We start from the raw sequence: 15,010 nt of genomic DNA, 5'->3' as shown, positions 1-15,010 counted from the left end.
CAAATAATTTCTCATTTTACTATCACCATTAGAAAAAAATTATCATGGGGGCAGAATTTCTTTGATTTGGGGGGATGTAATTTCGAAAAATATTAAATTATAATGTATATAGTTTTTGAAATTTCTTGTGTTTGTCTTTTTTTTCCTTTTGGACCTCAGGTGCCCTGAATTGGATTAATTATAATCCTTAGGTTATAAACACATCCCTCATTGCTCCATGGGTTGCTCTCATTTGTTCATTCATTCATTTATCATATAATAAACTTATGTGAAGCCACCACTCCACCCAAGAATAAAGCTTTAACAAGAATATATCTACCTATGTATTCATTCTCCCATCTTGTCCCACTGTGTTCCCTGAGCTCCCCTCCAGGGATAACCAACAACCTAAACTTTGCTTTTGAAATTTATAAACAGATAATCATATTATATCACTAAGATTTACGCATGTTTTTTATATCAGTAGTTTTTTTCATATTTCAAAACATTTAGTTTTAGTTTGCTGTCCTTTCTCAGTAAACAATCCTTAATTTTGATACAACAATTTTAAGAAAGTTAATATAATTAATAATGCAGGTAAGACTTCACACTATAAGTTGAAGAGAGATGTGCATGGAGTTTAAGATATTAGACAAAATTCAACTAAAATCTTTAAATTACTATGACAAACAAGTTAATCACTAACATCTTGGTCATACTAGGCCAAAATGATTGAGGCTTCATAATTTTTTGTCATCAGTCATCTATAAAACACGTCAAATTCATTTTGTTCACTAGATAAGTATGCCATTATCCTATGCCTAAATATATTCAAGTTTTAGCCAAGATATCAGTGATATCTGGAAAAACACTAAAATAAATTAAAGTAACTTTTTTTTTTGTTTCACAGTAATTATGATGTTTTGTTAAAATTTCTCTGTGACCAGAGGTACATGGAAGATTCAAGTTTTTAATTTGTGAAATTATTCAGGATAGACTTAGCTATTTACATTTTAAATTGAAAAGCAAATAAAGAATTTCAGATAAATAAACATATTTTTAAAAACTGCTTTAAATATCTGACATATTTTTGCATTTTTATCTGTTTGGTTGTATTTTTACCTTAGTTCACTTTCACTGTAGACAGCTTTAGTCTCCTATTACCTCATTTCATCCTTTAAACTACCACTCTGCTCAACATCTGCAGCATTCAGTGTGAACACCGTTTACCCTCTACCCTCATCTCCTGTCAATCACTCCTACAAACTCTGTATTCTAGAACTGCACTGGTCAATATAGTAGCCACTAGCCACATATGGCTGCTTAAATTTTTAGATTAATTTAATTTAACTTAAAAATTCAGTCCCCCAGTTGCAGTAGCGACTTTTCAGATGTTTTATAGTCACACATGGCTGGTGGCTACTGTATTTTGCAACGCAAGTGTGGAACATTGCCATTGTTGCAGCACCCTAGAGTTTGGATCTAGAATTTCTACGTAGGGAGAATTTATGGTTGGTAGTATGATTGAAATGAGGGGTCAGGGGTTTGTCCTAAAGCTGTGTAGGATGCCATTTTGTACGTAGATTGTATGCTTGTATGTGTGCATATGGGCAGGGGGAGCTGATGGAAATTATGTGAAGATAGAATAAGGCTCATGAAGCCAAGCCATTTTTTTATGCAATCATTGTTCTAATCATTTTCTCACCTTGTGGTTATCTCTATTAGCTATTGCTCTCCCCGCAACAACTGCTTACCACAACTACTCACTCTCCAAGGCCCAACCTCAAAAGACCCTTCCTGTGAGAAGCTCCCATAGCACCTCTTTCCTAGGCTCCCAGGGAGTGTAATTCAAATCTCTATTATAAAATAGGTGTTGGCAGGGTCTAGCTCAGAGGTAGAGCACTGGCATATCATGCAAGAGGTCCTGAGTTTGATCCCCAGTACCTCCATTAAAAAAATTAATAAAATAAAATAATAAATAAACCTAAATTACCTCCCCCCAAAATTAAAAAAATAAAATATATCACAGCCTTGCGAGTTATGATTTATTGTATGTCTCTGATTCTCCAGTAGACCCTGATCTTGTCAAGAGCAGGGACTTTGTCTTTTTGTTTTCTAAATTCTTTCCCAGCTGCCAAGTACAACACCTTACCCACTGCAGGAGCTCAGTAACTGTTTGCTAAATTAACTTTCAAACAGCTTAGATTCTAAAGACATCCTGACCCTAAATCTGTTCTAAGCATAGTCCACCCTATCTCAGTTAGTGGTAACTTTATTCTTCTAGTTACATAGGTCTAAAACTTTGGATTCATCCTAGCTTTCTTGACTCCTCTCTTTTTCTTATACCACTTTTCATCACTTCCACTGTTATTACCTGGTCCTTATTACCATCTCCTCTTGGGATTTTTGTAGAGGTCTTATACTCGGTTACCCTACTTCTACCCTTGCATCTCTATATTATTTTCAACCCAGTGACCAGAGTGATTCTTTCATTTTACACAGATTTTAAAAATCATGTAGAGCTTAGTATGTGCCAGCTACTATTCTTAGGGTACTTTACAAATATTAAGTTATTTAATCTTCATAATGTCCCTCTGAGATAGAAATTATTATCCCTGTTTTACAGATGAGGAAAATGAAGCACAGAAAGAGTAAGTAATTTGCCCAAGGTTGTCCAGCTCACAGAACATAAATCATAGCATGTCACTTCTCTTTTTAAAACACTCCCCATCTCAGTCAAAGTACATGCCAAAGTCCTTCCAAAGGCCAAAAGCCTAAGAGGTTATATGTGACCTACATCACTCCTCTTCTCTACTTTATTTTCCTCCATAGCAATTTATTTATTTATTTATTTCTATCTCTTCCCAAACAAATTAAGCTCCACCACAACAGGCAGGGATTTTTGTCTCCTCCCTACTACAGATTTTTTTTTCTCAGTGCCCAAAATAGCACTTTGTACAGTAGGCCCTCTTTAAATAATTGTTGCATAAATAAATATACCTCTTCTCATTTACTGTAAGTGGAAACAAATGTTTCAGAAAGGAAGTAAAAACAGGAATTTTAGAATTCCTGAACTTTAGAATAATATATTCACTCTATTTATGTGCTATGATCCTTAGAGCTTACTACCTTTTGAGTGTTTATAAGATCAAACAATATTAACAAACTAGTAAGTTGTATAAGATTAAAATTTATGGGTATATAAAAAAAACTCCACTCAATAATGGGTAAATTACTTAGAGCAAGAATGAAAACAAGAAGTAATTATTCTTTAGTTATTTAAATGTGAGATTTATAAAAATTGTAAGTGAGAGGAAGAGCCTAAAAAGAGTACGTTTTGGTTGATTTAATAGTTTGGATGAAGATGATCTTAAATGTATCCTGCTTGCAACTGTAAATGCCCAAGAACAAGACACTGACTTTTGGGCAGAGTTCTAACAAATCTAAAGTTGCTGTGTGTTAGATTCCCAGATAATTGCTCCTCTGTGTAATACCTGAAAAACAGTTCAGTGAGGTCAGTACCTACAATATTTTAAAGATCAAGCAAAGGATGTGGAAAAGACCAACGGATATCATCAAGAATAATTTAAATAAATAACTGAATATCATTTTAAATTGTTAGTGGTCAGTTTCAAGAGCTGCATGCTATTTCTAGTATTGTGTTCTTTTTTCAACCTCATCTTCAGAAATTATGTATATGCGTCTTACGTTCATTTGCTTCAATTTTTTACTTTAAACTGCTCAAACACCACTGCACTAGTTTTTTCTTTAGATGAAGGAAAAAGTTATTCTTCGGTATCTTTAAAGCTTTTTAAAAAATGAGTTATTCCATGTTCATAAGAATCATCTATCTTATTTGTAAACATGCTTACCTCTGGATTCCAGTCTCAGAGATCCTGATTCTCCAGGCTTGGGAGTGAAGCCCGAGAACCTGCGTTTCAGACCATTCCTTGAGAACTACTCGACTCAATGCTATTTTCATATTTTGCAACTTTCAAAATATTAATTTTAGACATCTAAAGAGGGGAGGGCAAACTCTGGTGGCTGTCAGAAGGAACAAGAATGAGCAGCCCACGTTGTGCCATGTCGCAAAACTTTTCCTCAGTTTGCAGATCTTCTGTCCCTGGGGAGGAAATCAGTTCATTTTCACCAAGTAATTAACCGTTTTTCAACCATTTCCGTCCACGTCCCTCAGGATGACCCCCTCCCCCCAAAGTCATGAACTCATCTCCGTGGCGTAAGGTAAAGCTGCTTCTCCCTGCGTGCCTTTACACGGCCGCGAGGACCGGATTCGCTTCCCGCCACCGGGGCTCCTCCTCTGCTCGCTTTTGGGTCGAGTCCTCCCGGCGGCGCTCCGCCCCGCAGGTCTTGGCGCCAACCGGGTGGCGGCGCTGTCTGGCCCGCGCGCGGCCGCCTCGGGCCCGAGGGAGGCGGAGGCAAGGCCAGCGGAGGAAGGGGAGGGAGCGAGGCGCGCTCCCTGCTCTCGCGTGCTCTCGCACCGCTCGCGTGACCGGCCGGTGTGTGCGCGAGGCGCCGGCTGCCGGGAGTACGGACGGCAGGGCGCGCGCCGCTGCGAGGGGCGTCCGGGTCCGGGTCGGCGGACCCGGCCGGCGCGAGGAGCGGGCGGACGGCCCGCGGGGTCCCAGGCGGACACACGCGCACTCGCTCCCGGAGGAGCCTTCTCTGAGGCTGCTCTTCCTCGGCCAGACAGAGAGCGGCAGTGTCTCCCCGCCCAGCGCACACTCGCCCCGCGTCTCCCCCCGCGGCGACTGCTCCTCCTCGGCACCGCCAGCCCCAGCGCCGCTCCGGGGCGGGCGGCGGCGGCGGGACCCGCGGAGCCGCTTTGTGTGCAGCCCGAAGAGGGGCGGCGGCGCAACCACCTGACAGAGGCCCAGGCGCTCGATGCACCTTCCGCCCGCATGAGGAGGAGGTAAAGGCGGCGGCGGCTCGGCTCCCGCCCTCGGCTGGTGGAGGGAGGGGACGGAAGGGGAGATCGGAGGCGGGAGGGGGGGGCGGAGGGACCGAGGCCCGGCGGGGCTGCCCGGAGGTGCTGGTAAGGCCTCGGCGGCGCCGGACGGTGCCCAGTGGCCGGGGGCGAGAGAAGCCGCCAGGGTCCCTCAGCCGAAGTTGAAGGAACAAAATGTGAAGTGCGGAGCCGCGTCAGCCGCTTCCTGGCTTGGGGTTTGGGGTGGAGGGCGGCTTGTTTCCCCCTCCCGCGTGGGTGGGGGAGCGGGACACGGGAGGGGCGGGAGCGTGGCGGGGACGCCGGGGGTCCTGGAGCTCGGCCCGGCAAGGGCGTTCGTACCCGGGAGCCACCGCTGCGTGTGGGTCCGGTTAGCTCCCTAGTTTTGCGGCCTAAGCCGAGCCCTATAGGCCTCGCGTCTGCTTTCCCGGAGGGGACCGGCCGGGCGGGACTCGAGGCTTCTCTCTGACCGAGCGGGGGCCTTGGCGGCCTCGCCGGGCTTTCAAGGCCGCCAAACTTCGGACCTCGGTGCTTGGGGTGGATTTCATTGTGAAAGGCGGAATGGGAAACTCCTGCTCGGCGCTTCCCGCGGCCGCGGCGGCTGGTGCCAGGGAGCCCCGCGGGCCCGGGGTTGGCGGGGCCCGCGTGGGTGGGGGCGGCGCGGCGGCTACCAGGGTCCAGGCACCTGGAAGGAGCGGGTGGTGGGGCCCCGCTGAGTTCCTGGCCTCCAGGGAGAAAGGGCCCTTTGCAGATTAGAGATTTTTGAAATGAAAAAAGAGGTTACAAAGTCGCCCCTTTCCCGCTGAACTTTTGTTTTCTGACCGATAGAGGCCGGTAGAGGACTGTGAAAGGAAAGTTGTCCCCCAGGATGGACTTCTCCACCGCGCAGCCCAAGCCTGCCACTGCCCTCTGTGGCGTCGTGAGTGCCGACGGGAAGATCGCTTACCCTCCAGGGGTAAAGGAGATCACCGACAAGATCACCACCGACGAAATGATCAAACGACTGAAGGTAAGTTTCTGGATGAAATGCTCACACTATAGACATCTGTGTTAGGAGTCGTCTCTCCTGTGGTGTTACTGCTCTGCTGGGCCTGGCCTTTAAGTTTCACCTACCAGGTTTTTTTAAGGTATCTTACGTCTTCTCTTTTCCTTCTGAGAGGTATTGTTGTATCTTGGCTTTATCTTTGAATAATAATTTCAGTTAGGGACATAATCATTATGGGAAAGTAGAAGAGGGTGTGTGTTCTTTTCTAATCTTACTGTTTTTCAAGTATGAGAATTAAGGTGTTTTAAAAGTTGTTCCTAGAAATATTTATGAGAATACTGTTTAGAGTAGCTTTCAATCTTAAAGGTAGGCAGTAATTTGCCTGGGAAGGTCCCTATTTTCATCAACTTCTGAGAAAATTGATTTAAGCACAAAAGGTATTTTCAAAATGATCACAATTTTCTAATATCCAGAAGCTTAAATACGTCTATACTATGTACTGACTTTTCAAAATTCAGACTTGAAGTAAGGTGATGATTTATGTCCGTATGTTCAAAGGGGTTTTAAGAGAGTGTTATGGCTCTTTTTATAAGGTGTCAGCTTATTTATTTTAAGCATGGTGGTCCTAATGTCAGGATTGTTAAGTTTCAGCCTTGTGTAAGTCAATTTTTTGCTTTCTGCTGCAAGGACATAGATTGTAGCCACAGCCTGACGAAGTGCTTTCTTGTTAAGGGATCAACTTGATGCAGTGGTTCTCAGCCAGGGCATCTTTGACCCCCAGGGGACGTTTGGCAATGCTTAAGACATTTTGGTTATTGGGGCTGGGTTGGAACAGGGCAAGACTGGAGACAGGGAGTCCAGCTAGGAAACTGTAGTCTAGGTGAAAGATTTTGGAACCTCGAAGTAGGGCTATGAGAGTGGGAATAGAGAGATAGGGAATGATCCAAGAGACAGGTGAGAGTTAGAATCAAAAAGACTTGATGGGAGGTGAGGGAAGAAACAATGTTGACAATGTTTCTACCTTGGGCAACTTGGTGAAATGCATTTTTAGGGAATGATCTTGCCCTTTTGCTCTTAGAACTTAGTATTAGTGTTTAGTAAATGTTTACAATGTTAGTGATTAATGAATATTTAAAGTATTCCTGTAGTTTATTTTTTAAAATATAATTGGATTTTGCAATTTGTTGCCTCTTTGGAAGGAATGGGATGTAATGCCTTCCATTAAAATAAGTCTGGATCCTAAAGACTGCACATGAATTAGGGTACTTAATTGATGCTTCTTAAGATTGTACTGAGTGTTTTGAGATGATGAAATATGAATTATGAAATATAAAGCTGTTAAGTAAAAAGTTTACAGATTTTTACTGTTTTCTTATTAAGAATATTGAAACGTTGAATTCTAGTGATGGATAATCTGGCTTTAAAAGTTGTGGTTATATATATAGCTTCCATCTGAAAATAGATTAAATAGCAGAAATACTGTTAACTATAAGTGGACATATAACTAAGTCTAGAATAAACATATAGTTAGAATATCCATTTGTTATTAGTTCTTCTGGAAGTTAAATTTGACATACATATTAACCAATTTGAGTTAACCATTTTGAATTGAATTCCAGCAATTTAAACAATATTTCACTGTATTTTTGATAATTTTTGTGTTCTTTAGATGCTTATTTATGGGTAAATTTTATAAGTTCAGTAGTTTATTATTATACTACAGCAACAATGTTAAAATGTTATATAAATACAAAGAGGGCTTAAAAGCAAGTAAAATCTCGGTCAGTGGAATTCAGAGATGTTTAGTCCATTCTATTCAGTTTTCAAGAATGGAACAAGCATTTTTTACAGTAGAACCATAATTTTAGAGTTAGAAGGATCCTAAAATAAATTTTGAAACTTCCTTTATTTCTCAGATAACAAAAGTTAGACCCAAAGTAGTCAAGTAATATTTACCCAGATCAGTCATAGAGCAGGTTAGTGGCAGAGCCAGAGCAATAGCCTAATGTATATTTTTATTTTTATAGCTGTTTTCTTCTAAGGAATCTAAACTAAGTAGAAGAAGAAGTTGTGAATTTCATTATGTAGTTGAAAACAGTGAAGTGAAAAGAGAAAGGAATCAATGAGAGCTTGGTCTTCTGCAGGGAGATATATATACGACAGCATTTTTTTTTTAACATTAGAGAGAAACTATTGTGATGCTTTGAAACTTCCTTGAAAATTCTTAGACCATTTCTTTGGAAGGGCTAAGACATACTTTTGTATTTTAGAAGTTTTAATTTCTGTTTTAAAGGAGCTGTGTTAAATATTTTTATGTCCAATCACACTGGCCTTCTGTCAGTTCCTTGAACATGCCTTGCTGATTGCTGCCTAGACAGAGTCCAAATTCGGTTGCCCATATATATCCTTCCTCTCAGTTTGTCATTCATTTGTTGTTCTTAAGGAAAGTTTCTTAGATCCCCTATTATATATTCTTTTAATTCCTTCATATTACTCATTACAGTTGTGATATTACAGTTATGCATATGGTTATTTGGTTTTTCTCCCTGGCTTCTCTGTAAGCTTCATGAAAACAGGTACCACATCTGTTTACTTTTGTATCTTCCCAGTGCCAAGTTTAATGCCTGACATATAGTTAGATGCTCAACATGTATTTGTTGAATAAATGAATGATTACTTTGTATTAATATTGGATTAGAGAAATATTTTTATTTTTGGAATTGAAGGCTAATTTGCAAATATTTTGAATTGCAATTAAGTACTTTACTTGAGATGACATACTAGAGATGATAATACAGGTATTTAGAATTTTAGAACTAAAAGATAGTTTAGAGGTTATTTGATTTCATTCTAATTTTCCAGTTGAATAAACTGAGTCTGAGAGGTTGTGACCAATCCTAGACACATAAAGCTGAAAACCATCATTAACAGTTTTGTTATTTAGATAAGTTACAAATATATATTAATTGACAGCATTGTTAAAAACCATATAGAAGTAGGTTAGCTGTTTGGAAGGATAGCAAACATTTTAGTACCAATGTTACATTAAGCATCAAGATCTATAGTTCACTAATATTGTCTCTCCTGTTTAGTTAAGGATTCTGAAACTAATGCATGGGTCATGTCTGATAAGTTTTATAACATATTCAAAATACATCTGTAAACAGTGTTGTACAAAGTTCCATTAAGTGCTTCTGCCCATAGTTTGTTACACACAATCTGTCTCAGATCATGTATTACAACAAAGCTATGTGCCACTTACTTTTGTTTCTTTCTTTCTTGCTAGTTTGGAAGTGGGAGACTTTGATAAGCCTCGATTTTTAGAGGAAGAGATAGGGAAGATGAAATTTGTTTCTTATATCCATTTCTTATTACCTGCTCTCAGAGTTCAGTGCCCCACACAGTTCTCTAGCTACGACTCCATACCTGAATCTACCATATTCATTCTGTCAGAGAATCAAATCAGAGTACTATCTTGGTGCTAAGAGTTAGGAAAGATTAAATAATAGGGTTTTATTTTTCTGAAAATGTCCCCCATTTTTCTCCCACCAGGTGTTACTTCTGCGTTTGCTTTGTATTTTTCTGTAATCCTTTTCTTTGTTTCAGCCACTCTCCCTCTTTCCCACACTCTTACTTCTGTTTTCTATAGTCTGGCCTATTGGATAGTTTAGTAGGAATTAGGGTGTGGTGGGCTTAATTTAGGTAGGGCATCTCCCTTTTCTCATCAAACCTAGGTTGGAAGAGGGGCTGAATAGATTAGGGGCAGGAAGGCCATGAATTCTTTCCTTTCCTTCCCTTCAGGTGGACCCCAGAAATACTTAATTTGGTTTTGATTATTTTCACATTCATAAGTGATTTTTATTTATCCCTAATTGCTACATAGTATGTTAAATTATACATATAATTCAATATGTAATTTCAATTCTGAATTTTGTTTATATATTTGATTTTAATATTTGTATTGATGCAGATGTTTCTACTAAAAATTTAAAAATTAGATGAAGAGGCAAGATTTCTTAAAATGAAGTCCTCACATATAGCCAATATACATTTGTGAAGTAATGCTTAGCACAGCACAATTCTTATTTTAGGCTTCCATTTTTGTAGAGGAACTGTTCTGGTTATCAGTTGCTGTGTAATAAACTAGCCCTAAACCTAGTGGTGTAAAACAGCAACTTTTAAAACATTTATTACAGTAAACTACATACAACATAAAATTTACCATTTTAATAATTTTTAGGTGTGTAGTTCAGTGGCATAAGTACATTCACATTGTTGTGCGGTCTCATCACTGTCTACCTCCACAATGCTTCCATCATCCTTAACTGAAACTCTGTGCTCATTAAACTGTACCTCTCTATTTTCCCCTTCCCCCAGCCCAGGCAACCACCTTTCTGGCTTTCTGCCTCTATGAATTTGACTACTCTGGGAGCCTCATATAAGTGGGATCATACAATATTGGTGTTTTTGTGACTGGCTTACTTCATTTAACACAATGTCTTCGAGGTTCATCTATATTGTAGTATGTGTCAGAATTCACTTCCTTTTTAAGGCTAGATAATATTTCATTGTATGTATATAACACCTTTTGTTTATCCTTTCATCCTTTGATGGGCACTTGAGTTACTTCCACCTTTTGCCTTCTGTGAGCAGCTTTTCTTATTATCTTAGTGTTTTGTGGATCAGAAATGAAGGCAGGGCTTGGCTTGATTATTCTACTCCACAGTGCTTACTGGGCTCATTCAGTGGTACTCAACTGGTGATTAGACTGGTCTATAATATACATACTGGCTTCTCTCAAACACTTGGTGCCTAGGTAGGAAGAACTGAGCGACTGGACTTAGCTGGACCCTTTTTCCTGTCTGTGATGTAGTGTTAGGGCTTCTCCACATGGTCTCTCCAGCAGAGTAGTTATGTTCAGGGTTCTAAGACACCATGGAGGAAGTTGCCAGTACTTTTAAAGATGATTCAGAATCAGCAGGGGCACTTCTACATTATTCTTCTACCTTACTTTACTGGTTAAAATAGTCATAGTCCAGGGCACATTCAAGGGAGAAAAATCCAACCTACTTCTCAATGGAAGAAGTAGGAAAGAATTTGTAGCTGTCTTTAATCTACCACAGGAGCGCTCATGACAAGTCAAAGCATACTAACTCTACACTTTGTAGTTACATCCATACGTTTGAGAAACATTTACTCTCAAAAATAGCAGTATATATTTGCAGCTAATTTGCTAGATTAGTAAAATTTATTTTAAATACTGTAAGAAAAAAGTTGGGAATTTTTTTTTCTAGAATGTAACTTTTATTTATTTATTGTTTTGTTTTGTTTTTTACATTTTTTTATTGAGTAATAGTTATTTTACAATGTTGTGTCAAATTCTAGTGTAGAGCAGTTTTTCATACATGAACATGTATATATTCATTGTTACATTTTTTTTCACTATGAGCTACCACAAGATCTTGTATATTTTTCCCTGTGCTATACAGTATAATCTTGTTTATCTATTCTGCATTTTAAAATCCCAGTCTGTCCCTTCCCACCTCCCACCCCCTTGGCAACCACAAGTTTGTATTCTATGTCTATGAGTCTGTTTCTGTTTTGTATTTCTGTTTTGTTTTATTTTGTTTTGTTTTGTTTTGTTTAGATTCCTCATATAAGCGATCTCATATGGTTTTTTTCTTTCTCTTTCTGGCTTGCTTCACTTAGAATGACATTCTCCAGGAACATCCATGTTACTGCAAATGGTGTTATGTTGTCAGTTTTTGTGGCTGAATAGTATTCCATCGTATAAATATACCACATCTTCTTTATTCAGTCATATGTTGATGGAAAAGTTGGGAATTTTTAATGTGCTAATTAGGGGGAAATTATGGGGGAGGCTCATGATTTGATTGTAGAACCTGTTTCTTACATTATTTGAATTTTTACTGGAGAGTATTACCAGCTGATCATAATGATGCTTTCTCCCACCTTTTTTTTTTTTTTTAACTATTTCAACTTTTTATTTTGAGACATTTCAGACCTCTAGAAAAGTTGGAAAAATTATACCTTCAGCACTTATATTCCTATATCCCTTCACTGAGATTCACCAGCTGTTAACATTTTGTCACTTTTTCTTGTTTTTATGTTTCTCCAGCACCCCCACCCCACCCCCCAACACACATAGAGGGAAACAGATGTATCACACTTCTTTGAGAGTTATTTGCAGACACTAAGTAGTAGTAGACATTCTACTTTTAATGCTTCAACAATCTTCCTAGAACAAGAGCATTCTCCTACTTTATCACAATTATCATTATCATACTCAAGAAATTTAACATAGATACAGTAATATCTATTGTACTGACAGTAAAATTCCCCATTACCCTAAGAATGACTTTTTTCCCTCCTCTATCCAAGTTCCAATATGGGAACACTTGCATTTGTCATGTCTCTTTCATTTCCTTTAATCTAGAAAGTCCTTTAATCATTTTTGGAGGGGCAGGGGAGGTGTCATTCATGATGTGACAGTTTTTGAAGCATTTGTCTTATAGGAGTTCCATAATCTGTTTTGTCTCATTTCCTCATATTTAAATTTAGATTGAACCTTTTTTAGCAAGTATGCTATACAACTGACGTTGTTTAGTTCCCTTTGCATCATCGTATCAGGAGACATATAATATCATTTTGTCCTCTTGGCTAAGCTAAGTTTGATCACTTGGGTATAGTTGGCCAACTCTCTGCATTGTAAAGAGTTTGTAATTAATAAGTAATGGTCAAAGTAATAAATAGTTTGTAAGAGTAGCTTGTTTTCCAACAACTCTTACTCAGCTGTTTTAGCATCCACTTTTAGATTTGTTCGCAGTTCTTTCTGTCCCATTAAGGTTGTATAGAGAACCGTGCCTGTTACTTGAATTTGAATTCTTTTGCCTGAGTGGTTATCCGTTTTTATATAGTTAGTTTATTTTTTTCTGTTTGTATTCAATTATGTGTATTTGTTGACTCTTTTCATTTCTACTGACAAATATAATTTTTTTTTTTTGGTTAAATGTGGTAAGAAAAAAAGCACGATTTACCATCTTTGACATTTTTAAGTGTACAATACAGTGGTGTTAACTATATTTTCAATACAACAGATATCTAGAATGTTTTTATATTGCAAAACTGAAACTCTGTACCCACTGAAGAATTCATCTCCTCCTCAGCCCTTGGCAAACACCATTCTACTTATTTCTAAGAGATTGACTACTTATAAATGTGGAATCTGTGGTATTTGTCTTTTTGTGACTGGCTTATTTCACTTAGCATAATGTCCTCAGGGTTTATCCATGTTGTAGTATATTTGACAGGATTTCCTTCTTTTTAAAGGCTGTATAATATTCCACTGTGTATATCTACCATATTCTCTTTATCCGTTAATCCATAATGAAAATTTAGGTTGCTTCCACCTCTCAGCTATTATGAATAATGCTTCAATGAACGTGGATGTGCATATGTCTCTTTGAGATCTTGTTTTCAATTCTTTTGGACACATGTTGCTGAGATTGCTGAATTATATAATAATCCTGTTTAAAAATTTTTGAGGAACCCCCCTCATACTGTTTTTCATAATGGCTGCACCATTTTACATTCTCACCAGTAGTGGCCAAGGGTTCTAGTTTCTCCATATCAATGGTTATTTTCTGTGTTTTTGATAGCGGCCATCCTAATAGGTATGAGGTAATATCTCATTGTGGTTTTGATTTGTATTTCCCTGATGATTAGGGATATTGATCATCTTTACACGCTTGTTGACCACTTGTGTATTTTATTTAGAAAAATGTTTATTCGAGTCTTTTGCCCATTTTTTAATCAGGTTACTTATTTTATTGTTGAGTTGTAGGAGTGCTTGTATTCAGTTTTAGGGATTACTCTGTTCATTCTTTTTATTTAATTTTGCATAGTTCAAGAGTCAGAACTATAGAAAAACTTAGACTTCTGAGAAGTCTAATTTCCATCCTTATCCCTTCTTCATTTCCACATACCTACTCACTGTAGATAATCATTTTCATTAGTTTCTGATTTATCCTTTCTCTGCTCTGCCCTTACTTTTGAAAAATAGACTACTATATATACTCGCATGTACTTTGCTTTTTCACCCAGTGTATCTTGGAAATCACACCATATCTGGAAATCTTTTTTTATTCTTTTTCATAGTGTTACAGTATTCTAAGTATAGATGTACCATAGTTTATTCAACTAGTCTCATTGTTGATTTGAGATTGCTTGTAATATTTTGCTATCAAAAATAATGCTAAAGTGAATAAGCTTGTTCACATATTCTTGTGTATTTGTGGAAGTGTCACTTTACCTACTCCTAGGTAAATTCCTAGGAGTGGGATTGTTAGGCCAAAGAGTGAATTTATGAGTGATTTTGTTGGAGGTGGTCAAATTCTACTCCATATGGATTGTATTATTTTATTCTTCCACCAGCAAGTATAAGACTGCACAGCCTCTCAATACTGTATCATCAAGTAATGCCTACTTTTAAAATGGCAAATTGGCAAATTAATATGTTGCAAAAAAAAAGCCATTGTATTGCCTCATGACAGCAAGAGTTCTTTATGAAAATGATTAAATATAGTGCTGTGTTGAAGTTCAGAGAGGTAAGAACCCTATTTAGATTTCCTTAAAAACTCAAAAGGAATTAGTGATTTTTTTTTTAGTTTGTTTAAAAAAATGAAGGTGGGGTGGAGATGAAGACAAAATTATTGTAACATAGATAATGTTGAAGTCATCAAGCCTCACTTAGGGCTTAATTCAAGATCTTGAGTTTAAAAGAAATTAGGTGAAGGCTTATTAAAAATCATACATGAATAAACGGCATTGACATGTAGAAATAGCAGTGCCATGATTTATTTTCCCAGTATCAGAAATCTGTAGGTGTCCAAAGGAAAAAACTAATTGGTGCTCACAGTAAGTTTAAGGACATTTAATGAATTTTGTTTCTGGTAGCTTCTGTTTTCGGAGTTAATTGTTCAATTTAAATACTACTTTGGCTGAGATTGTTGGCATACGGAAGTATGTCCAGTTGAGTTCCCTGGTCAGAAAGATAAAATGAG

The 15,010-nt window shown here is 38.3% G+C and overlaps 3 protein-coding genes across 6 annotated transcripts in view; 2 read left to right on the top strand and 1 right to left on the bottom strand.

Annotated features, from left to right (window-relative positions):
* Positions 1–4,346, bottom strand: part of LOC116668547 (nucleosome assembly protein 1-like 1) — a 39,788-nt gene extending 35,442 nt beyond the window's left edge. For all 3 annotated transcript variants that reach the window (XM_032496255.1, XM_032496258.1, XM_032496250.1), the window contains exon 1: positions 3,852–4,346. In XM_032496255.1, the coding sequence (XP_032352146.1) occupies positions 3,852–3,961 (110 nt within the window). In that variant the 5' untranslated portion in view covers positions 3,962–4,346. The remainder of the gene's footprint in view (positions 1–3,851) is intronic.
* Positions 4,063–5,913, top strand: LOC116659049. The gene is made up of 3 exons (XM_032465778.1): positions 4,063–4,132; positions 4,222–4,909; positions 5,771–5,913. Exons 1-3 carry the CDS (start codon positions 4,063–4,065, stop codon positions 5,778–5,780), a joined length of 768 nt encoding a protein of 255 aa, XP_032321669.1. The 3' UTR covers positions 5,781–5,913.
* Positions 5,811–15,010, top strand: part of PDS5A (PDS5 cohesin associated factor A) — a 116,786-nt gene continuing 107,586 nt past the window's right edge. For both annotated transcript variants that reach the window (XM_006188970.3, XM_032496239.1), the window contains exon 1: positions 5,811–5,951. In XM_006188970.3, the coding sequence (XP_006189032.3) occupies positions 5,811–5,951 (141 nt within the window). The remainder of the gene's footprint in view (positions 5,952–15,010) is intronic.

Source organism: Camelus ferus, chromosome 2, assembly GCF_009834535.1.
Source record: "Camelus ferus isolate YT-003-E chromosome 2, BCGSAC_Cfer_1.0, whole genome shotgun sequence".
Classification (NCBI taxonomy): domain Eukaryota; kingdom Metazoa; phylum Chordata; class Mammalia; order Artiodactyla; family Camelidae; genus Camelus; species Camelus ferus.
This window is presented reverse-complemented; position numbering and strand designations above follow the sequence as displayed.

Coding starts and splice junctions, on each gene's coding strand:
- LOC116659049 (XM_032465778.1), top strand. CDS start 4,063: ATGTCGCAAAACTTTTCCTCAGTTTGCAGATCTTCTGTCCCTGGGGAG. Junction 4,133..4,221: donor AATCAGTTCATTTTCACCAA/GTAATTAACCGT, acceptor CCGTGGCGTAAG/GTAAAGCTGCTTCTCCCTGC.